This window comes from Cyprinus carpio, chromosome A11 (genome assembly GCF_018340385.1).
Source record: "Cyprinus carpio isolate SPL01 chromosome A11, ASM1834038v1, whole genome shotgun sequence".
NCBI lineage: Eukaryota > Metazoa > Chordata > Actinopteri > Cypriniformes > Cyprinidae > Cyprinus > Cyprinus carpio.
Window position 1 is genome coordinate 24675487 of NC_056582.1, and position 24225 is coordinate 24699711.

General features: G+C 36.2%; 1 protein-coding gene across 1 annotated transcript in view; it reads left to right on the forward strand.

Moving 5' to 3' along the window:
* The window catches only part of LOC109050433 (zinc finger protein GLI2-like), a 192111-nt gene that overhangs the window by 20587 nt on the left and 147299 nt on the right, over positions 1-24225 (forward strand). The window contains exons 5-7 of the mRNA XM_042766989.1: positions 2559-2760; positions 2846-3032; positions 4370-4480. Coding sequence (XP_042622923.1) covers positions 2559-2760; positions 2846-3032; positions 4370-4480 — 500 coding nt within the window. The remainder of the gene's footprint in view (positions 1-2558; positions 2761-2845; positions 3033-4369; positions 4481-24225) is intronic.

Consider the following 24225-nt stretch of genomic DNA (forward strand, 5'->3'; position numbering starts at 1 on the left):
AAGCTGAGGGATTATTTATTAGCGCTGTGGTCTGTGGGGAACCGGTCCACGCACACACAAAGAAATGATTTGTGTAATCCTGCTTGTGTTGGCACGGCACGTGATGAAATCATTATGGATGTCCGGTTGCCAGAGTCTCTGTATATGACCTCAAATCACACACACCCACACACACACCCCGAGTATAATGCTTTGCACCTGTTGAGTTCACTGCAGTCATCTCAGTAATTCTCCACTGAAATAGCAAACAGATGAGTCTGAAACATCCTGTACACAAGTTATCAAGCTGGCTACCTGAATAATCAGACGTCTGGTTTAACGGCGCAGACATTTGATGACAAGTGTATCTCTCAGAAAGTGTTTTGAATCCCAGTTGATGTTACCAAGACGATCGTGAGCCATAGACACGCAAACACCCATTTATTATTCACACACATTCCTTTTTGAGCCAGAAACGGTTCTGTAAATTACCCTCATTAAACAAAGTCAAGTCTGCAATAGTTTGATTGTTATCTGGGTAATTACAGTAATTTATTGGGAAGGATTAGTTATCCCAAATCAAATCAAAATAAGGTCACGCTGAGTTCGAGATGGAGACGATTAAGACAACGAACACAACAAGTCACTTTAAACTCATTTTCAAAATAATTTATCTTGACTTTTTTATGCACAATATCCAACTAAAAGCATAATAACTATAGAGACTTTTTTTGAATAAAACATTTTATTTATAAACATTTTTAGTGCAAAATTGTTTAAGTTGTTAGTGGAAATAATAATATTTTATTTAAAATAAATAAATAAATAAATAAATATTGTTAAAAGTATTTGATTTAAAATATTTACATAATATTTTATTTAAAGTAATATTTATTATATTGTTTTTAACAATAAACATAAACATTTTGTAAATATTTTAAATATACTGTCTTATTTGTAAATAACATTATTAAAATATTTGTAATGAATATTTATATTTAAATATAACATTTAATTGTATTGTCATCTTCTTTTTATCTATTAATTAATCATGCATTAATACATTTTAAGAGCATTTTATTGCATAGATATTGTACAGACACAAAAAAATGCAATGATACATGAGGAAAAAGACATCATCCCAAGATTGATGCTTTTTTGTTTGTTTGATTTATTTATTTATGTATTTTTTCACAAAGTTTGTTATGACATCTTCACTATCTGTGTACAGTATATTCTGTGTTCCGTGGCCAGGAATCAGTCTTGAGCTCTTATTGATGGGGTCCGGCTCTCTCCTGCGGAGCCGTGAGTCGCAGAGGGTGTGTGAGAACATCGATCATGCAGTCGTGCTCCACACACACACACACACACACACATAGTTCCTGAAATAGCTCAGCATTGGGTGAAACTGGAAATGACACGCTGAGATTCTCCTGAGCGAGAGAAAGAGAATCAAACAGATGTATTGATCACTTGATCGGATGGTAAACTGGTGTTCATGTTAGCAGTTTGGTGGACTGATTCCATTATCAATGAAACAGAATTACTGATTGAATTTAAAATCCTGATAGATTTGGAATTAAAATATTTGGAATAATTTACATTAATGAATTGCACAATAAATATGTATTAAGAAAGTTATATATATATTTATATATAATATTATATATCTATATATATTTTTTTTTTTTTTTTTTTTTTTACACACAATATTACCAAAGCATAAGTAACTGTTGGGCACTTTAATTATTAAATGTTATTTAATGATTATTAAAAAAGAAATTGTAAGTAATATTCTGTTTGTAAATATATATTTTTATAAACATTTTATTTTAAATATTTTAACTTTTTTTTATTTTTGAATAATATTATAAAATGGTGTTTTATATTAAGTAATATTATATAGATATTTTTATTGATTGGTTGGTATTGACTGGATTTCAAATCCAGTATAATTTGCATTGATGAATTGTACAATTAACATTTATTAAGGAAGTAAAATATTTTTTACACACAATATTACCAAAATAAATTTTGTTTTATTATTTTAAATACCTTTTTTTATTTATAAATATGATTTTATTTTTAAAGTGATATTTTAAATGTTTTAGTATTTTTAATACTGAAAATATATTTAAAATTTTTTATTTTTAAATAATATTATAAAATATTATATGAATAATACAAAATAAAAAAAAAACAAAAAACTATAGGCACACTAAAAAAAAAAAAGTTTTATTTGTAATAAGTATTCATTTGTAATAAGTATTCAAAAAATATAAAAATTTTAGTATTTATTAAAAAAAAAAATAAAAATTTAAATTATTATTATTATATATATAAAAAATAAAAAATCAAAAATTTAAATTAAAATTAAACTATAACTATAATAATTTTAATAAAACAATTAAAATTTAGAATCAATTTTAGGTTATATTTTGATCGTTTTACTGATTAATTGATATTGACTAGATTTCAATTATAAATTCAAAAAAAAATTGAAAAGACTTGCAATGATGAATTGCATGATAAAAATGTATTAAGAAAGTAAAATCACTTTTGATTTCATGTCTCGACAGTGTCACGGTTTCCCAGCCCTCGTCTGACACCGCGCTTGAGTCGGAAGCGAGCTCTGTCCATCTCTCCGCTCTCAGACGCCAGTATCGACCTGCAGACCATGATCCGCACCTCGCCCAACTCTCTGGTGGCCTACATCAACAACTCGCGCTCCAGCTCGGCCGCCAGCAGCTCTTATGGACACCTGTCCGTTGGAGGCATCAGGTACAGACTGGATGTGAATGTTAGCGTCAATCATGTGTTTTTTCTTCACGTACAACACATTTCCATCCCTGCTCTTGTGTTGCAGTCCGTCGTTCCCGTTCCCACACTCCATTAATCCGGTGGCGTATCAGCACCTGTTGTCCCAGCAGAGAGGCCTCAGTGCATTCGGACACACGCCGCCGCTCCTCCAGCCGTCTCCCATGTTCTCCAGCAGACACCCGCTGAGCCTCTCCACCCTTCAGACGCCCTCCGCCAACGACACCGAGACCAGGGTACCACAGCCACATTCACACTGATCAGACGCCTTTTAGTTTCTTAGAATGCAACTTAATGTATAAAATGTGCTGTGCTAAATAAATAAATAATGATAATAATAAAATATTTATTTTCGCAAAATAACCAGTTGTATATTACCTTTTATACATTAATTATTAGTTTATGTTTAAAAGGTGTTATGCAAATAATAGTAGTATAAATAATAAAAAAATATATAAAAATAAATACAAATAATAAAAATAAATATTATAATAATAATATAATTAAATTATAAAAATTAAAGTTATATTTATATGTATAAATAAAAATATTGACAATAATAAAAAATATTAGTTGTTAAATAATAACAATTTATTGTAAATTATTATTATTATTATTATTATTATTATTATTATTATTATTATTTGTATAGCCCCTTTTGTACAATAATTATTTGTTTAGGTATAAAAGGTGCTATAGAAATAATAATAATAATAATAATAATAATAATAAATAATAAATAATAAATAAATAATAATAATAAATCAATATATTATAATAAATATGTTTTATTTTGTATATTTTAATATAGTATATTTAATAATATATAATAATAATTATATTAATCAATTATAATAATCATAATAAAATATTCTACAATAAATAGTTATTATATGTTATTATAATATTATATTTATAGTGCTAATAATAATAATTAGTAGTAGTATAAGCACCTTTTGTACATAAAAAGTAATTTATCTGTGAAAGGTACGATACAATTAATACTAATAATAATTATTATTTTACCATAAATTATTATATTATATTATCTTATATTATATTATATTATATTATATTATATTATATAGTTTAATAATTTACTACTACTTACTTAATATAAATTATATAAATTAATAATAATAAATCAATATTTTGCTATAAATAATCAGATTTTATTGTTTTATTTATAATCATAATACTAAATTTATTATTATTATTTGTAATTAATTATTAATTAATTTGAATGAAAAAAAAAACATAATAAAAAATCAGCCTGAATGTTATGAGAGCAGACAGTTGAAGCTGCACACACATTATAAGAGCACATGCTGCTGGCGTCTGACATGAAGCCGTCTGACAGCAGGCAGGAGCTCTGTTGATCAGAAGCAGAACCACACAGCGTTTCCAAACCGCACACTGACTCTGTCAGCACTTTGGGCCACAGCGAGCGTCGCAGGAAGGGCTTTAGCTAAAACACTGCGTTCACGTGTCACATGTGCTCACACTCCTCTGCTGCAGATGGTGGCGACTCCAATCTGACTGCTTTTCTTTCTCTCCTTCCCTCCTTCTTTAGAACACAACTGGCGACTCTGCAGTCAGCAGCACGGTAAACCCCCTGAACAACAAGAGGTCAAAGGTCAAGACAGAGTTGGATGGGCCTCGACCTGTGTCGCCTTGCTCTCCGGTAAGAAAATACTGCGGCTCTGTCACAAAACCTAGTGAGCTGACTTGTCCATGTCATAGAAGTCAATAAATGTAAGGGAACCTCATTACATATATATTGATAAATATTTTAATAAATAAGTTAAGGTTTTATTAAATTAATATGCTATATTTTATGTTTTTTTAGTATGTATAATGTTATATTTTTAAAAATATAAAGTAGAATTTATAAATATATAGTTATAAAAATAAATAAATACAATAAGCTTCAATTTTGTGTGGGCAGTAAATGATTTAAATATAGTTTTATTAAATAAATTACAATATAATTTTATTAGATTTAACTATTTTATTATTATTAATATTATATTCACTGCAGATTTAATATTATATTACATTGTAATATTAATATAAACCGGAATGTATTGAATTAGTATATTAATATAATAATATTATAAAAATGAAAAAAATGTATATACTAAATATCAAAATAAAATATACTTTATTAGATTAATATGTAATTTTAAAATAATGAAATACATTTTATATTAATGCAAAAATATGAAAACATTAATGTTTGTGTGTGTGGTATATTTTAAAATAATGAAATACATTTTATATTAATGCAAAAATATGAAAACATTAATGTTTGTGTGTGTGGTATATTTTAAAATAATTGAATGTGTTATATTAAGGTTAATTTCCATTTTAATTAGATTTATTATAACTATTACTTGCATTTTTTATTGGCAATCAGCATCTCTTGACTGCAAATTAGACTTTTTTCTAAGGTTGTAGCGGTGTATTCTGGGATTGCTTTCTCTGTGAAATACACATGAATATGAATCTGGCTTGAAAACATCCATGATCCCTTAAAAATGCTGTCTTACTAGGCAGCTCACTAGATTATGGAACAGAAGAAGGAAAACTTAAATAAACAACAGGCAGCAAATGGCCCATGTGTCCTGTTATTCAAAAAAAACTATTTGAAACACTCCGTACTGATCAATGACAGGCCAGGAGGCCCCCGGGAGCCACCGGCGTCCCCTGACCCCCTTCTTCACAAGCACAGCGAAAGAAAAACTCCAGCTGATAAGAGCTTTACTCGCGCTGACTCGCTCGCTCACCGCGTTTCTCTCGCGGCCGTGTAAACTGTGCCAGAGCACTTCATTTTAATGAAATATTGGCTGGCCGTTATTGTCACCTGAGAGTTTTTTCCCCTCTCTTTCTCCTTCTCTCGCGTGGCTCATCTTTTGACAAATCTGCGGCTGCTCTTGGCGGTGCGGCTGGTTGGTGCTTGATGCATGGGGAATAAGGCTGCTGGCGTCGCCTTGGGGCCAACAGAATTGATGAAGATAGCTCACGGGGCAGAGATAAACATGCTGTAGTCAGCATACCGCGTGTGTGTGTTACACTGTACCCACAGTAGAGCAGCAGTCCGATCACTCTTAACACCACACACGTGTCCCTACAAGCTCACAATTAATGTTTCGTCTTCCTACTACGATTCTGGCTAAGTAAATAATATATTAGCGTTCAGGGAGTGCTGATATAGAGCACAACGGCACGTTTCGCACACCGTTTGTCTGCCCAGTGGCCACTAACGTCTTAGGACATTGATTGAAAATATAGGTTGAAAATATAATGTCAGTTTCACAACAGCTGACATTGATATTTTGTTGGGTTTAAAGGGGTGCTATTATGCTTTTTTTCAATTTTTCAACTTTAGTTAGTCTGTAATGTTGCTGTTTGAACATAAAAAAGATCTACAAAGTTGCAAAGCTCAAAGTCCAATTCAAAAGGAGGCTATTTTATTTAACAGAAATCACTTTTCAACAACTACAATGAATGACTCGTTTGGACTACAACGCATATTTACCGGGATTTGTGAAATCATAAAGATCGACGAATGATACAAGACCTGGTTTGAGCTGCGCTAGAGAAGACAACGAGTGTTATCACTACGTCGGAGACACGCTAGCTTTTCCAAGCAGACACACTTAGAGTGGTTACAGTCATCCGGATTTAAATCGCCCCCAAATTGATTTGATTTTGATGCAGTATTTACACTGAATGTAAGGAGCATGACATTTCCCGACCAGACGCCGAGTGCTGCCAATCACAACACACACTGGCCCAGCTAACCAAATCACAGCACATTTCGTATTCTAGAAGGCGGGCCTTCATTTGATACAGTAACTATTCCAGCTGTTCATGCCAGACTGGGGAGAGAAATGTTGCAATAATGTAGAATATGTGAAAAATAATGTGTTTTGTCGAACACCTAGTAGAGTTTCTGTTCTAGTACACCCCCAAAACAAAATCAAGGCCTTGTAAAAGAGCATAATTGGACCCCTTTAAGTCATGGTATTATGTAAGCAAAAATTCAACATCTTCTGACGTCAAGTCAACGTTGGTTTCGATGTCAACACAATTTTCATTGGCAAACAAAATTCAACGTTTGTGTTTTGACGTCAACGTCTGTCCACTGTTGGAGGTAACGTCAAACCAATGCTGCATTTTGACGTCAACCTGATTTTCTTTTCCAACCAAAATTCAACATCTGTCCTATGTTGGAACTTGACATTAAGTCAACTCTGGGTTTTGAAGCCAAACCGATTTTCGTTTCCAACCAAAATTCAATGTCTGTCCAATGTTGGCGGAAACTTCAAACCAACACTTTCAATCCAAAATTTAACATCTGTCCATTGTATCATGAAACCAATACTCCATTTTGACGTCAATCTGATTTTCATTTCCAACCAACAACTAAACAACCAAAATTCAACATCTGTCCAGTGTTGGAGGTCGGGTTAGGGTTAGGCCAACACTGGGCTTTGATGTCAACCAATGTTCACTTCCAACCAAAATTCAACATCTGTCCAGTGTTGGAGGTCGACGTCAACATTGGATTTTGACATCAAACCAATTTTCGTTTCCAACCAAAATCCAATGTGTTCAATGTTAGAAGTTAATGCAAAGCCAGTGTTGGAGATTGATATCATTTCAACACTAGGTTTTGACGTTAACCCAAACCCAAACAAGCCACACGGTAGTTTTTTTGACTTGATTTTATATAACAACCAAAATTCAATGTCTGTCCTATGTTTAAAGTTTGACGTCAAGTCAGCTCTGGGTTTTGACGTCAAACCGATTTTCGTTTCCAAACAAAATTCAACATCTATCCAATGTTGGAGGAAACTTCAATCCCACAAACCTACCTTTCAATCCAAAATGTAACGTCTGTCCACACCAAAAACTACATTTTGACGTAACCTGATTTTGCATTTCCAACCAAAATGTAACTTGTGTTCGTTGTTCAGCTCTGGGTTTTAACATCAATCTGATATTTACAACCAAAATTCAACATTCTGGTCAAGGTTGGAAGTTGGATATAGGGTTAGGGTTTAGGGTTAGGGGTTAGGGTTAGGCCATGTACATACCAGTTGTGACGTCAACCGGATTTCATTTCCACCAAAATGTAAACTGTGTTCCGGGTTAACATAAAACCAGTGTTTGCAGGTTGACGTCAAACCAGTGTTATTTTTGAACAAAAAACGATTTTTGTTTCTAACCAAGATGTATGTCCACATGTTGGAGATCAATATCAACATTGGATTTTGACATCAAACCAATTTTCATTCCACCACCACAAATCAACGATGTTCAATGTAAGAAGTGTTCAAGTTAAAGCAAGATGTTGGAGATTGGCGTCAATCCAAATTAACGGGTGTTGACAACTAGCCACGCTTGGGTTTTTGACTCGATTTTTGATTTACAACCCAAATTCAATGTCTGTCGCATAGTTTATCGTGACTAAGCTCAACTCCAGATTTGGCACAAACATGATTTTATGTCCAACCAAATTCAACATCTATGTATTGTTCGTGTGTGGACTTCCTTTCTGAGGTTAAATTAACGTGTCGATGAAAACTGGGTGTGCGTTTAATCTTTGCATGTTTTAGCCAATATATAAAATTTGATGCTTTGGCTACTTTTAGGACTATTTTTGAACGACACAATATACTACAAACTTTGTTTGCATAATTTGGCTTAAATAGTGGCGTCTGTTCAGAAAATGTGACACAGGCATTCAACAACTCAAACATTTCTATCTGCATGGTTTACTTCTCAACCACTGGGCCGTGAAGTCCGTTTTCACAAACATATGATTCACCAATAATTTCTACTAAAAAAGTGATTATAAATTTACAAAAAACGTAGGAAAAACTGAAACCACACATATAAAAAAATAAAATTGTTAAAATATATTTTATTTGATTTATATATAAGGAGTAAGAAAAGAAGGCTGAATAGGAAACCTTTATATGGAGATGGGTTAGGGAGTGTTTTATGCAAATTAACTAACTTATTTAGAATACTCCACAATTCATTAACAGCGGAAATTTGTCAATCAGAAGATCTCTTGTGTAATAACTCAGTTACAAATAATTCACGCATATTCATAATATGCAAATGAGAAGACCCAGTTTTCACTTGCTAACAAAGCGGTCCGCTAAAGAGCGTTTATGCGTAACGTGCTTTTCCCCCTCAGGACCATTTGGGCGGCGCAGTTGGACCTGAAGGAAGACTTGGATGACTGCAAACAGGAGGCTGAGGTGGTGTACGAGACCAACTGCCACTGGGAGGGCTGCAGCAAAGAGTACGACACGCAGGAACAGCTGGTGCATGTAAGTGTGTGTGTGTGTGTGTGTGTGTGTGTGTGAGGGCGGTTAGGGGATAGTCTGACAGACGGCTGACACAGGTTGAGCGTTTCAGAGCTGCGCTCAGTTGAAACAGGAGTCAAGTCAATACTGAATACCAGCAGAATCAAGATTTAATAGGTTCTAAACACCCTCAGAACTTATTCTGTCCAAGGGAAGGAGAGCCCGCCTCTCCTGCATTTTTTAATGAGGAATTGGCCAATCATATTGGAGCTTGGCATTATGAGAAAGTTCTTATTGTTTTGTGTACCATGTGGTTTACAGGTGGTGTCCCGTCTTTTAACCTAAGTTTACCGACCGAGTCAGTTTTGGCCGGGGCAGGCTGAGTGGCACAAGGTGTCACTGACCTCTGACCTCTTGACATGTGACCAAAAGGGCACAGCGTAAATCTGTCTCAGCAGATGATCTGAATTGTCAATGTGGAACTGAGCAGCTTTAGAAGAAAATAAATATGGAAAAATATGTGAAATAAAGAGTTAAATGACTGTATTATTATATAATATGAATATTAATTATATTCTAGATATTATATTACCAGTATTGGTAATAATATCAAAAACATACAATATAATTATAATAAATATTACATTAGTCTAATTATATTAAAAAATTCAAATTTGTTATATATACTAATTTAATATATATATATCTATATATATATACATATATATAATATATATATATATATATATATAGATAGATAGAATATATATATCTGGAGGTTAATGTCAACCTGATTTTCATTTCCAACCAAAATTTGGAATTTGTTCAATGTTATAAGTTGATATCCAATCACATAATTGTGTTTTTTTGTGTTTTTTTAAATATTAATATATAATGATAAAAATTACTATATAATGTTAACTATTTAAAAAAAAACTGAATTTTATATATCATAATTATATCATATATATCAGATTAATTAAAAACTGTATATACTTAAAAAAAATATAATAAAAAAATCTGAATTTTATAAATGAATAAATTAATTAATATTTATATATATTTTATCAATATATTAACATATATATATAAGTTTTTTTTTTTGTTTTTTTTTGGGAGTGTTTTTTTTAAGTACTGAAGGTTAATGCCAGATTTTCAATTCCAACCAATATTTTAATGTTACAGTGTTAGTAGTTGATGTAAAGCCATAATTGGGATTTTTAAATATGATATATAGTTTATATAATTAATAAAGTTTATATAAAAAAGTAAGTTTATTATATATATTTAGATTTTTTCTGTATATTCAAATATTCAGAATTCATTCAGGAGCTGGAAACAATCCACACACACACATCCTCCACAAAGAGCATCATTATGGCCACATCTGTAGACTTTCTATCATGTCGTACAACACTGAACTGCTCTGGATCACTGATAACACACACACACACACACACACACACACACACACACACAGGCGCTGTGTTGCTCTTTAAGCCTGGTAACGAGCCGTTATCAGTGTGTATCACTTGTGTAAACAGACGATGACGAGTGTGTGATCTAGTGACTGAACAGACAGTGAGAGTGAATCAGTGTGTTTCAGTGGAACGGACGCCTCTTTCTCTCCGTCTCTCTTTCTGCTTCACTGATCGGCTGGAATGCTACAGAAACACCACAGGATAAGTGCATGCTGGGTAGAGATCAAGCCCGTCTCAGGAAAGCAACATCAGACCCTCACACAGAAAGCAGTCAGTCGTGAACACACACCAGAAAAAACTCCTTTGACCAAATTCAGACTTTATTAGCTTAAAGCTTAAAAGCTTAAAATAAATCATATATAAATAATCATATATATAATTGTGTGTTATGTTTGTTTATATAATCAAACATATAATTTAATAAAATTAAACGCATAATAGTATAATATAATTCAGTATACATTTTAAAGTTTATATAATATAAACCATATTATTATAAAATTATATATGTATGTATATTATACATAAGATAATTATATCATTCATAATATATAAAAATCTATTATATATGTATAAAATCATATATATTACATTATTTATAAAAATATCCTGCAGCATTTGAGACACATAGATGTAGACATTTAATCTAATGCAACAACATTAGTGTGTGTGTACATATATACACACACACACACACAATATTAATTATTATATTAAATTAAATTTATTATTATTAATAATATATATACACACACATAATATGAATTATTATATGAAATTAATTTATTTTTATTAAATAATATATTTAATTATTATGATAATTCTAATAATATAATTAATATTATATATTAAAAATATTATTTATATAGTTTTGAGACACACAGACCACAGAGACTTGATCTAATAAATCACATCAAGACTTTTTCAAGTGAACAGGATTCTTTCTGGAGCCGCTTTGTGTTCATTTCCAGGAATGCTTTAAAAGACGTTGTGTTGTTGGTAATTGCAAATTGCGTCTCTCTTAGATCTGAGGTTTCTCGTCCGTCACCAGAGACACTTTTAAAAACACACTCTCTCAACAGATCACACGACCAATCACATTTTCTTATTCCCGTCTGTCACCATGTAGGAGAGACGCAGATGTTTGTGATGGATAGCATTGCTCTTCATTTGGCCAATAGGCAAATGTTGCTCCTCAGAAGCTCAGATTGCTTTATTTTCTCAAGTCTTGCGTCCAAATGACGCCCATTGTGCTGTTTTTGTGCGGCCAATTAGACCTTAAACACAGCCCTGACATTACAAAAGGAGAAAAGACGTCTGAGACACAGAGTCAAAGTGAGCTGTTGTGTTTGTGTTCGTCGCAGCACATCAATAATGAAACACATCCACAGGGGAGAAGAAGGAGTTCGTGTGCCGCTGGGAGGAGTGTTCGCGCGAGCAGAAGCCCTTTAAAGCGCACCAGATATACATGCTGGTGGTTCATATGCGCAGACACACTGGAGAGAAACCACACAAGTGCACTATGAGTCAGTCACACACACACCTACAGCTAACTAGAAAAAAGTCTGCATGAGGGACCGAACACCCAAAAGAAAATTATTAAAAATAACAGTTTATAAAAATGCATTTTAAAAAAATGTAAATGTCCCCAAAACTACAGCTACGATAAATTGCATTATTCTCTAGCTTAAAAAATGCTTTTTGAAAAATTTTAAAATGCAGTTGTCCCCAAAACTACAGCTACAGCATATAATTTTTATACTTTAAAAATGTATACAATATAAAATACAAAAAATATATTATGCAAATGACCCAAATTAACAGCTACGACAACTTGGATTTTTAGATTTTAAAAATGTATAAAAAAAATTGGGGGAAAAAATGTCCATAATACAGATAAGAAAACTAGCAATTTATATATATATTTTTATATATTATTATATTATATATATATAATATATATATATATAGATATATATCATAATATATATATATATCTAATATATATATATTTCTTTTTATATAAAATGTCCTCAAAATACAGCTAAGAAACTTGATTTTTTTTATACTTTAAAAAATGTAAACAAATCATAATAATAATAATACTAATAATGATTATTGTCCCCAAACTAAAGATAAGGCACTTTCTTTTTTTTAATGTGTGTACAAAGTAAATAAATAATAAATAAAATAAACAGCAAAAAAAAAAAAACTTGGATTTTTATACTTAAATAAAAAAAAAAAAAAAAAAACCTAAACTAATGCTATGAAAACTTGCATTTTTATCTTTTTTAAATGCAAAATACATACATACATACATACATACATACATTAAAATGCAGATGTCCACAAACTACAGTTACAAAAACTTGGATTTTTATACTTTAAAGAAAAAAATAAAAATTTAAAAATATCCAAAAACTACAGCTAAGAAACTTTTGTTTTATACTTTAGAAAGTTTTTTTTTTTTTAAATGTCCTCATACTACGGCTACGTAAACTCACACTAAACACAGCTATATCCTCACATATACATTAAACGTGTTAAAGTGTTCCAAGCAGAATTCAGAGTGAATTCCAAAAAACAATCAACATGAAGCGAGCAACTCCAAGATCATGGGTTTGTTGTTTTCCAGAGAATGCAGTGCATGAACTTGAATGCAATGCAAGAAAAAATACCTGGAATGCAATGCAAGTCACCATCTGGATAAAAGCATCTGTCAAATGCATTCATGTAAAGGTGGGTGATCAGCATTGAATCAGCACAACTGTGTTTGTGCACAAAAATGAATAACGCTGGAGATATTTGAACTGTCACAGCTGTAGTTTATTCACACACACACAGCGGGGAGGTGCGCTTAATGTGTGTGTGTGTGTGGGTGTGTGTGTTGTGTGTGTGGTGTGTGTGTGGTGTGTGTGTGTGTTTGTGTTTCAGTGCGAGGTGGCTGCTCTAAGGCGTTACTCCGCGTCTGGAGAATCTGAAACACAGCCCTGCGCTCACACCCGGAGAGAGGGAAACCCTATGTGTGTGAGCACGAGGGCTTTCAAACAAGGCCTTCTCCAACTGCCTTCGGACCGAGCCAAACACCAGAACCGCACACACTCCAACGAGTTTAAAAACACACACACTTCATCCCGCCACGACTCTGTTGCCACAAACTATCTTTAAATTGTTGTCATTCAAAACAAGAATCAGACCATAACACATTCAGGTCATTATTTCAAATAACAATAACAAAACGATGTATACACATTACTAAAAATTTAAATATTAATATATTTAGGTATAATTAATTGGGACTTTTAAGATGTTTTGCACATTACTGTCTTTTTTTACTTTTGAGTAATTTATTGTTTTAACAACTATATAATAAATACAACAGCAGTACAACAAATATTTAATGTAGTAAAATAATATAAAAAACTGTAGAATAAAAGAAAATTTTAATATTATTGCATTGATATTTTCTTTACTTCAGATATTTTTTTATATATATAATTTACCATATTTAAAGCCAAATCATATTATACTGTAATATATTTTTATTTTTTTAAATACTGCATACCTTGTTAATTGAAAATTGGTTATCGTAAAACAGCAGTACAACAAAGCTACCATGATTATGTAAAATATTTATTTATGTAGTAATGTTACGGTCATGATAAATATAGAAAATTAATGATATTTAAAATAAATATTTTTTGCATTATTAATTTTTTACATCTGATTTTTTCATAATTTACTGTATTACAGCCAATCAAAATACTGTAATACATTCTTATTTAAATAAGCATAAATACAATACAACATATGTTAACATGATGCATAAATATTCAATTTATTGAAGAAAAAATAATATGAAATAAGAGAAAAGAATTGAAAATTTATTTTGGTTTACTTCTGATTATTTTTTCATAATGTAATGTAGAACAGCCAAGTACACGATTCTGTAATATTTTTTATTTTATATAACTAAGTGAAATACATAAAAACAGCAGTACAACAAATTCCTAGTCATGACTGTATAAATATTAATTAAAGCAAATTTAAAAATAAGGTTTTAATCGTTTTCCATTACAGTAATGAGAATGAGAGTTTATTTTTATTATGTTGATTGATTTAGTTTAGTAATTATAATTAATGTAGGTGAATCAAGAAAAATATATCAAAATTGCAAAGCCCTCTACTGTAATGTCCTACAGGATTGATTTTCTTTTAATACAATTAATGTTTTTTAATATCGGGGTGACCTTAGACTTTAAGCTGGCAAGTTATGTGACATGTAAGCTTGCTCTTTTACGTTGCAAGGGAAGTGGGATCGTGACCATTGCGCATTAACTCAAAAAACAACCTTAAATTTCAGGCTCCACAAAGTTCTCTCAATCACGAGGGGTGAGCAGCTTTGTGACAAAAATAGTTCATTCTGGATTAACTATTCCCTATAAACGTTGAGGCGCAGGACTGGGGTCGCCCCACATGCGTTCTTTCAGAGGATGGATCAGATAATCTCACTTCACTGTGGCATTAAGGATTCTGCTAACTGCCTAATGCTATGTTAATGTGGCCATTTTCAGCCATACATACGCGTACAAATTTAGGCCCTTTTAAATTAGATTTGTTTAAACCTTCCCCTCCCAGCATGTGTAAGTGATTTGCTACTGGACGCCCAGCGCTGTCCCATGTAACCGGCAACGTGTGCACACTGTGTGCGTCTTTGAATAATGAGCTGTGAAGCTAATGATTACGGACACCCACAAAACAGTAGTGAGAAGCAAGTACGTCCCCAACGAGAGAAGAAAAGACCACCTGCAGAACATGCATAGAAAATGAACCCACTTGGCGACATGTTCCGTTTCTGGTTGATCCATCACGAGCTAAAGGAGGCGAAGAACGACAGGATCATTTTCGTATCAACTTTATTAGTAACCAGCCAGTCATCACGATACGCTTAGCATTTCGCACAGTTCAGTATGTCAGCGCACGCGTCGTAATTTATTCCTCTAATTGTGTATTCATCTACCGATCCATTTGAATGTAATCTGACTTAACAGGAAGAGATTAAAAACCGAATTCAAAGTCGTTACATTTGACTGTTAGGGGGTCATGTGTGAAACAGAGATCTGTAATCCTACTCAGAAAACCCTAGTGTGTAAGCTCCCGGGCTGCTCATGAAAAACTAAGCGCTACAACCCGATTCCCACAGCTCGCTCCGGAAACACGTTCAAAACCGTCCACGGCCACCGTAGCTTCACGTCACAAGAACAAACAACGCGGCGACCTGCCAATCCCGACCCACCCCGACCAAGGAAAAATGGAGACAGAACGAAGCGGGGAACCAAGCTTTCAGGTTCGACCCGGCACAGAGGAGAACGCCGAATAACAACAGCACAATCACAAAATAGGCATGTTGTCTCTAAGTCTGACTAGCACTAAATGCATGAATCCAGTCCCATAAAAACGAGACTAAACTCTATGGTAAGATTCTAGTGTGAACGAGGCCTAAAACAACACTCTATTGGCCCAAATAAAAGGATTGTGTTGTTAATCGTTATGGATGCATAACACAACTGTATGTAATTTGAATAACAAGAGTCATTGTTTTTGCATGCATGCATGCACTGGCGGTAATCTGTACTCTCAAATATATTATCCATTTGCTGCTTAAATTGCATTCCCTATATTTTGTCTATTAGAGGTTTAGCCCCCCCTAATCCAGTACATACTAACCAAAGCATTGCCGCAGAGATTCGGCCATCTTTAAACGCTCTCCGTCTTACATTGGCTTCCTGTTATCTCTTTTCTGTTTCTCTCCCATACAAACTTTCCGTAGGGCCGAACTTTACTGAGGTGAGCGCGGATCCTGTTTTAATGTCTTAATATCAGTCATTTTCCACCGTTATTTTATTGGGCAGTTGCAAATGGCAGGATTATGAACCAACATCAAAAGTATAATTGTGTGTAAAGGGAAAATAAATATGAAAGTAATTGCCACATAAATTGCAAATGTATCCTACCACTTTTAACCTGACATGAAAACCGTTTTAGTGACTGGTGGCGGTCCTGATTAGCAAATATTTTCAAGGAGATTGTCCATTTAGAAATTATGTTTTGACTCACTCAACAAAGGTACGTAAGTTTGGGGTAATGGCTGAAACCAGTCCATTTTTTTTAAATGGTCCCCAATTTTCAGGTATAGTTAAATTGGAATGCTATCCACATTTTTTTCATTTTGATTGTTTCTCTATATGTTCAGCTGCCCAGTTTCAGTCTGCATGGTAAATGTTCTCAAAAATGATTCTTCTCTTGCACTTTTTTATATGTTTAAGCCTTGTCTTTGGTGCTGTGGGGTTATATCATGAAACTCTCCCACACAGACCGTAAAATCAAATGTAGGATACAGTATGATAGTATAACTCTTCCAGACTGAGACTTTGGGTGGTTGAAATTCATCATGCCTCAAATATTTGGCTCCCATTATCTGTTGGTTCACAGAGGGCTTCTAAGTTCCCCCATGGTCTTACCCCAACATCCAGCCCTACCCCCACCATCAGAGATGCTAAAACGCTCTCCGCCGCACTCAAGGATAAAATAGCCATGAATAATTAATATTCATATCATGGGACGGTTTTTTTGTGTCCTGAACAAATTTGTCAGTGATCCCTAAGGCTGGTGGATCAAGACGGCTCCCCGTTTCACTGTGGGGACGAATACATTTTTCTTCATTCAGAGAGCCGCTGTCAAATGACGTGAATCAAGACGTGCCTACCTAGTTTATATCGAGAGCTTTCCCCTTTGTGTATTAATGTCAGGCCGCATGCACCAATGCACAAAGAGGTTTGCCAGAGGAAATATGCGTTTTTTGGCAGTCCTATAACCTAGCTTTGAGAGAAGATTGTGAGGGGGAATGAAAAACAGAATTGGGATAATGTCTTGAGGGAAGGAGGTGTTTTCCTCCCTCCCCAAACCTCGACTCAGTATGCTCATTATTTGCCAATTTACACTCGGGAGAAAGAAGTGATTGTAGGGGTCGATGTGTTTGCATGTTGCTCGCTTCTGTGGTTCTGTTCCTTTCTAACCATTCTCTCCGTTGAGACTTCTTGGGAATCACATTTTTCCATCTGTCACCCTCAAGGTTATCAGTCCAAGCCTGGTGGTTCATTCACATGTAGCAGCAGCCTCACTCATGGGCCGTGCCTCCCCATGCTGTGGAGTAGTGCTGACGGTAATCAGCGTGGTCAGCATGGGAGATCTGAGCGCTCTGGACACGCTCCGTGTGGATTCCACCGTCTCCACAGGATGTTAGGCCTTCATCTTAAGGACGAACGCTAGCCCTGCTTAAAGACTCACGCACCTGAAGCAGGAAAAGCTGAAGTCGGTAGGACTCGTGCTCCTGGGCAAACCCAACTCCTCCTGCCCCCTGCACCAATGCTGCCACCCATCAGTACCGGTGAGTAAACAACCCCCAAAAAACTAAAACCGTGGATTTGATGACATGTCCCATCCCGCTGATGCATCCCCCAAATCCGGTTTTATTATCTACATCACAAACAAAAATTCACATCCAAACTGCTCAACTACAATATGTTGCAAGGTCTTCTTTATTGGAAAGGCCAGCATACTGGCGGTCTGGACTGATCCAGGGCTTTCCATTCTCCACGCCTGTGACCTTTGTCCCGGGTAGAACAAACGGTTTGTCCCGGGGAGAGACACCGGTCTCTCGCGAGTCAGCGTGGTGGAGCGCGCGTGACAGCCTAGCCAGCACCACGAGCTCGGCTTACACCCTCAGCGTCGTTCATCTTGTCATCTGGAATCTCGCCTTGCTATTCCAGTCGTCGGTCCACGCCAGACCTCACAACCTGGTGGCCGTCTTAACACATCAGCTCTGCCGGCTCTATGACCCCATTTCGCCACCGATTTGTCAAGAAGGTCCAGCGAGGCCAGCCAATGTGGAGGAACTCCCAGTCTACTCAGTCTGACTCCTGCCCAACACTACAGACTCAAAGCCAAGTATGCTGCTGCAACAGGAGGTGCTCCACCCACCCCTCTTCCTAATATGGACTCCATGAGTCTGAGACTCGGATGGCCCTGTTAGGGGATTCCCATGAATGGGCCACGGCTCCCTATCCATCATCCCCCGTCAGTTCCCAGAAGGTGTAGTGACACCAGCTATGCTAACCGTAGGCATCTTGCCCATGAGGTGACCGGAAACATCACTCGAAGACGCGAGCGACCCAGTTAGAAGAGTAGGTGCAGAGCCGCATTCCCTCCAGGCAACGTTACAACAGCTTGTCCTATCAGTCGTGTACACCCTCCTGCATCCAGTCGACACTTTTCACAAATCAACAGCCTGTCTGAGGGTAATGTAAACCACCACACCACCCATATCCACCCCCGACCTCCCTAGCATTTTGAAGATGTGGTGCTAGAAACCGTGGCGAGTGAACATGGGACAATGGTCTTGATGATGCAGTGATGTTGCCTGATGATGTCACTCATTACCTTACATCTCAAAATAGAGATTCTGTCCATCATTCAGGGACAGCGTACCGCCACCACCCTGGACAGTCGCATTCGCACAGCTTTGGCTCCCCGCAGCAGTCCCATTACCAGAGACGCCTAGCCTTGGTAGAGGCCAACTTGAATGCTGTAACAAGTCAAAACTGCAAGTCTCCGAGCTCCCAGCACGACGGTTCCAGGTTCCCCCAGTGACACTAAGAGCCAGATGCGGTGCAGTGGAACGAGGTCAGTTCAGGGACAGTCGATTTATCTCACAGCCAAAACAAGCAGGGGATCAGGGCGGGAAACCCCACCGCACTCCAACAAAAACAAAAACCTCAGCCCATTTTCAGAACATCAGCTCCAACCAACAAGTTGGGGCTGATGAGTCACAACAACCTCACTCACAACTGCCCAGCAGAATCACGTGCAACGGAATAACGATTTTTAAGATCCCAGAGGATCAACCAGAAGCAACCACTACGCCCAGCTAACACAGAGCAGGCGAAGTTTCCTGTATGGTTACCATCCGGTTCTGCTTTAAATGATAATCAATGTAAGTTTGCTGAATCCGTCTGGTAAAACGCTGACGGCACAGTCCGGGCAGTGTTTTCAGAATAACAGGGTACGAGCTAGTCAAAGCAATGCCACTTTTCCAAATAAATCAGGGAAAAATTATTCCCAGATGAGCATCAACCAGCAAGGCTATGGCATTCCAGCCAGGAATCCCATGCTGAACGGAAAAACCACGGACTGCTACAGCCAAGGCCGCCCACAGAACCAAAACCCTACAGCGGGCAGCTCTCAGGGGGCCAACGACAACTGCAGCACAGCAACATTGGTTACCCACAATCCAACTTTAGCCCTGCCATATGACACCTCCGAGGCCCAGTTCCAAAAAAAAACACAGCTGACGTGGGTGTTAACAGCACAAATACCAACGGCCATATTTCTACACTGGGCAGATTCACATGTTCGATTCCAGCAGTCTGGGAATGGCGGATGCAGAGAGCGCGCAGCCATGGCCGCCGTTGGCTCCCCTGAAAGAAATCAGGTCTCCAGCACAGTGGATTCAAACGGAGCAGAGCATCCACAGATCGACTTTGACGCCATGCTGGATGATGGCGATCACTCCAGTTTCATGTCCGGAACTTTAAGCCCCACCCTCCTCCGCAGCCTATCCCAGAATTCCTCTCGTCTCACCACGCCCAGGAACTCAGGGACATTGCCTCCGGTACCAGCAGGAATCGGCAACATGGCCATCGGAGACATGAGCTCCATGCTGACTGCGCTTGCAGAGGAGAGCAAGTTCCTCAATATGATGTCATAGGAAAAACACGAAAGTACAAGCACAAGATTTAAAGAGACGGCTTTTAAAGTGTAATGACTTTTTGAACATGGACAAACTATTGCATAAACATTTTTACATGCTTTTTAAAAGTGTATTATTATGTATAGTATTAGTTTTTGTCTTTTTGTTTTGTTCAAGAAGCCATACTTGCCTTCTGGTTAGTACCAGTGTATGTCACAGCCCACATATGAACAGACAGAGAATTTTGATAAGCGACAGTCCTGTATTTTTTACGACTACTTCTGAACTGACGAACATGAACACAGGAACAAGTGCCTCGCTGTGCACGAGCATATGCAGGAATTACATTACTCTTGCAGAACGGGACTGTGTCTTATCGAGAGGTTTTGTATATTCTGTAAATTAAATGTAATATTATGCTTCCTATCCTTGTTTTTCCTAGGAAGGAGAGAGTTTTCAAGTGAATATTCAGATAAAATATTATGAAATGTAAAACTTGACACTTGAAAGTGTGGTTCAGAATCGGAATCACTCATTTTGTTTGATTTTACTGAAGACCTGAATGGAATCACAGGAAACATAAACAGCGCTTTAAAGAGATTGCACCCCTCGAGTCTGAATCGAACTCTGAGCACAACCTGATTATATTGGGGACTGTTGAACTCAATATACAGAAATATTTTTAAACTGTCCTGTTGTACACAGATTCCTTTTACAAGGCTGGATCATGTAGATATCTTTTGTACATTTTTTTATGAAATACAGTATTGTTGTTTTTCTACTACAGTGTTGTTTGCTTCTTCATTTTTAGATGCAGGGCATTTGTGAAGAACATTCTACTAAGAGTTTAATACCTTTAGTTTTAGTTGCATGTACATTCAGTGTACTTTCCCTGGGAATAAGTGACCTTGCTGTGTGTTTAGCACCATGCATGAGCTACAGGAATTGAGTTTTTGGACCTTTCTAGTTCTTGTAATGACAATGTTTTGAATGTTGACGGATGTCGCAGAAGTTAAATGCAATTTTCTCTTATCCTGTGCTGGTAATGCATTTCTCTTGCTTGTATGCCACATGTCGGCCACTTGAAAACAAGTCAGGGAACAGTCCAAAAGCAGTCATGCGACTTTAGAAATAGTTTTTTTTTTTCTTTTTTTTTTTCTTTTTTTGTTTTGATCGAGTGGGCTGCTTTAAGAGAACTGAACACACATCATGTGCATACTGAGTAGGTTCTGGAGTTAAACCGCCATGTTTTCTCTCAAATGAACAGTGGCAGACTGACCCGAGGAGCGCGCCTGCCTAAACCACATAAAACACACACTTGAAGAAGAAAACGGTCCAGGGACGAGGTCTTCGGAGTAAGTGGTTAAAAGCCTCAGGAACAAATGGTTTTATTCTGACAGTGAATTCAGCCGAGGCCTCGTTTGATCTCCTGTTTCTGATAGCTGGAATTTCGTATTCTCTCTGAGAAATGAAAGAGCCGGGAAAATAGCCTAAGGAGGAATAGCCAGAGGATGAGAAAGAAAAAAAAATGGGGAAAAAGCGTTGAAGTCTGAGAGCGGACAAAGGGAAATTGCCAGAGCACATGCAGTGGGTTGAAAGACATTGTAAAGGCATGACCCTAGTGACCTTCTGAGAGAACTGCATCTGCCTTAAATGATATCAGACAATTAAAGTGTGCATGCTATCTAGAACAATTTGTTTAGAAAGATGAGACGAATTTTAATAAAAAATGTCATATATGCATGGTTTTTGATTATCACAGCCATTTCTGACATGCTATTGATTGCCAGTGACAACAATTTGGACATGTCCCTCAGTTTGTAAACACTTTTACAGTGGAGGTCTATGGGGCAAGAATACCAGAGGATTTTAAAGCAGTGAAAGTGCTTTTCTGTAGGGGTGTGAACTTTGGTTATGTGTTTCTGACGTTATTCCCAAAGATGGATTGTCTTTAAGTAAGTGTTGTGTTACATCACATCCTTTTTGTATCCTTACATGTACCTTAAAGTTACCAGGATTATGGTTTCACACGATGAGAGCTGAAATCCATTCTGTGTCGTCTTTAGCTAGCTCATACTTTTCTGGAGAACTTTGTGACACTCCTTATGTTACTGAAACTCCAAGCATAAACTGTTTTTTGTTGCATCATTCCTCATCTGGATAAAAGTTAAATGCAATAAGGCTATGAAATATGAAATTCTAGAATAGAATTTAACTTAAATATTTTTTTCTGTGTGGTGATGTCTTTTCCATTGTAAGTGCAATGCACAAACAGTACACATACTTTTTAATTTCAAAAAATCCTTCTAGCTGCAAACACGGTCAATGCAACTTAACCTGCACTGAAACTTAAATCAGGGTAGCACTATATTTAAATTTTGACCCCTAACCCTAACCCTTTTACTACAAATACCATGGTTAAAAAAACTATGTTTAGTGTAGCAAAAACATGGTTAATTTGTGGTTACAGTGGTTTAACTTGGTTTTTTTGTTTTATTATGGTTAATTTTCGTAAGGGATGGATTGTGCTTTTGTTTAACAACATATTCGTTGTTCAGCTGATGAAATGTCTTTCTGAAAAAAAAACCTACAGAAGTTATAAGTTGTAAAAATTACATGATCTAAGATCTTTACACAATGCCATTTTAAAGATCCCTAACAGTCTTGTTAAATTCAAAAATTGCATCTAAACCTGATTAATGTTTATGATGAGGTGACGTGAATGTAAACATTGTCCGTCTCTCTTGAAAGTATCCCAAACAGTGTCATCTCAGACTTTATATGGGACAGGAAACGAGCATCTATTAGGTTTCCCTCAGAGTCCACCGAGAGCCGTGGAGAAAGACAGACGGATATAATAGGAGAAGCAGAGCGTGGGCTTGTGGGATTTGGTAATGGTGTGTGTTGAGAGCGGGGCTCAGGAGATCACTGAGCTAACGATGCTGTAATGTAGTGCTGCTGTCCGCATGAGTAGCAGCGTGACAGATTGGGTGAGCAGCGAGAGCAGACCGGAGAACTCCACATACACACCGGCCAATCAATCAATTAAAGATGCGGGCAGCCCCGGCAGGAAGAGACTGCTAATTAACACACTGCAGGACGAGACTCTCACACACACACACACACACACACACATATATACGTGCAGGGGCCGCTGCTAGTCAATGAACTGGCCCTTCCCATGGGTTAGGGCTGGAAGGGATACAACTACGGGCAGATTGTCCTACTGGGCATGCGCACAATAATACTGTGTCATATGTGTCATGCTGAATAATTAACAACTACATCTGCATTTTTGTAAGGTTAAGTTTAGGGTTGGGGTAGACGTTAATAAAACACAATCTCATAGGTAGCAAATTTAAAGGGATAGTTCACCCAAAAATGAAAATTGCCTCATAATTAACTCACTCTTAAGCCACCCTAGGTGTATATGACTTTCTTCTTTCAGGCGAATCCAGTCAGAGTTATATTTAAAAATGTCCTGGCTCTTCTAATCTTTATAATGGCAGTGAATGGGTGTTATTTTAAATAGTCCAATAAAGCGCATCCATCCATTATAAAAAGTGTCCCACACAGCTCCCGAGGGGTAAATAAAGGCCTCCTGAAGCGAATCAATGTGTTTTTGTAAGAAAAATATCCATATTTAAAAACTTTACTTTAAAGTCCGGTGAGAATATGCTAGTCTCGCGAGAACCAACGTTTGTTTATAGGAGCAAAGGATACATAGTTTCCTTACTTTATCAAGGGAAAACCAGTTTTCTCTTGGCTTCTATCAAAATCCTCCGACATTATCTCTACACATCCTCGTTTT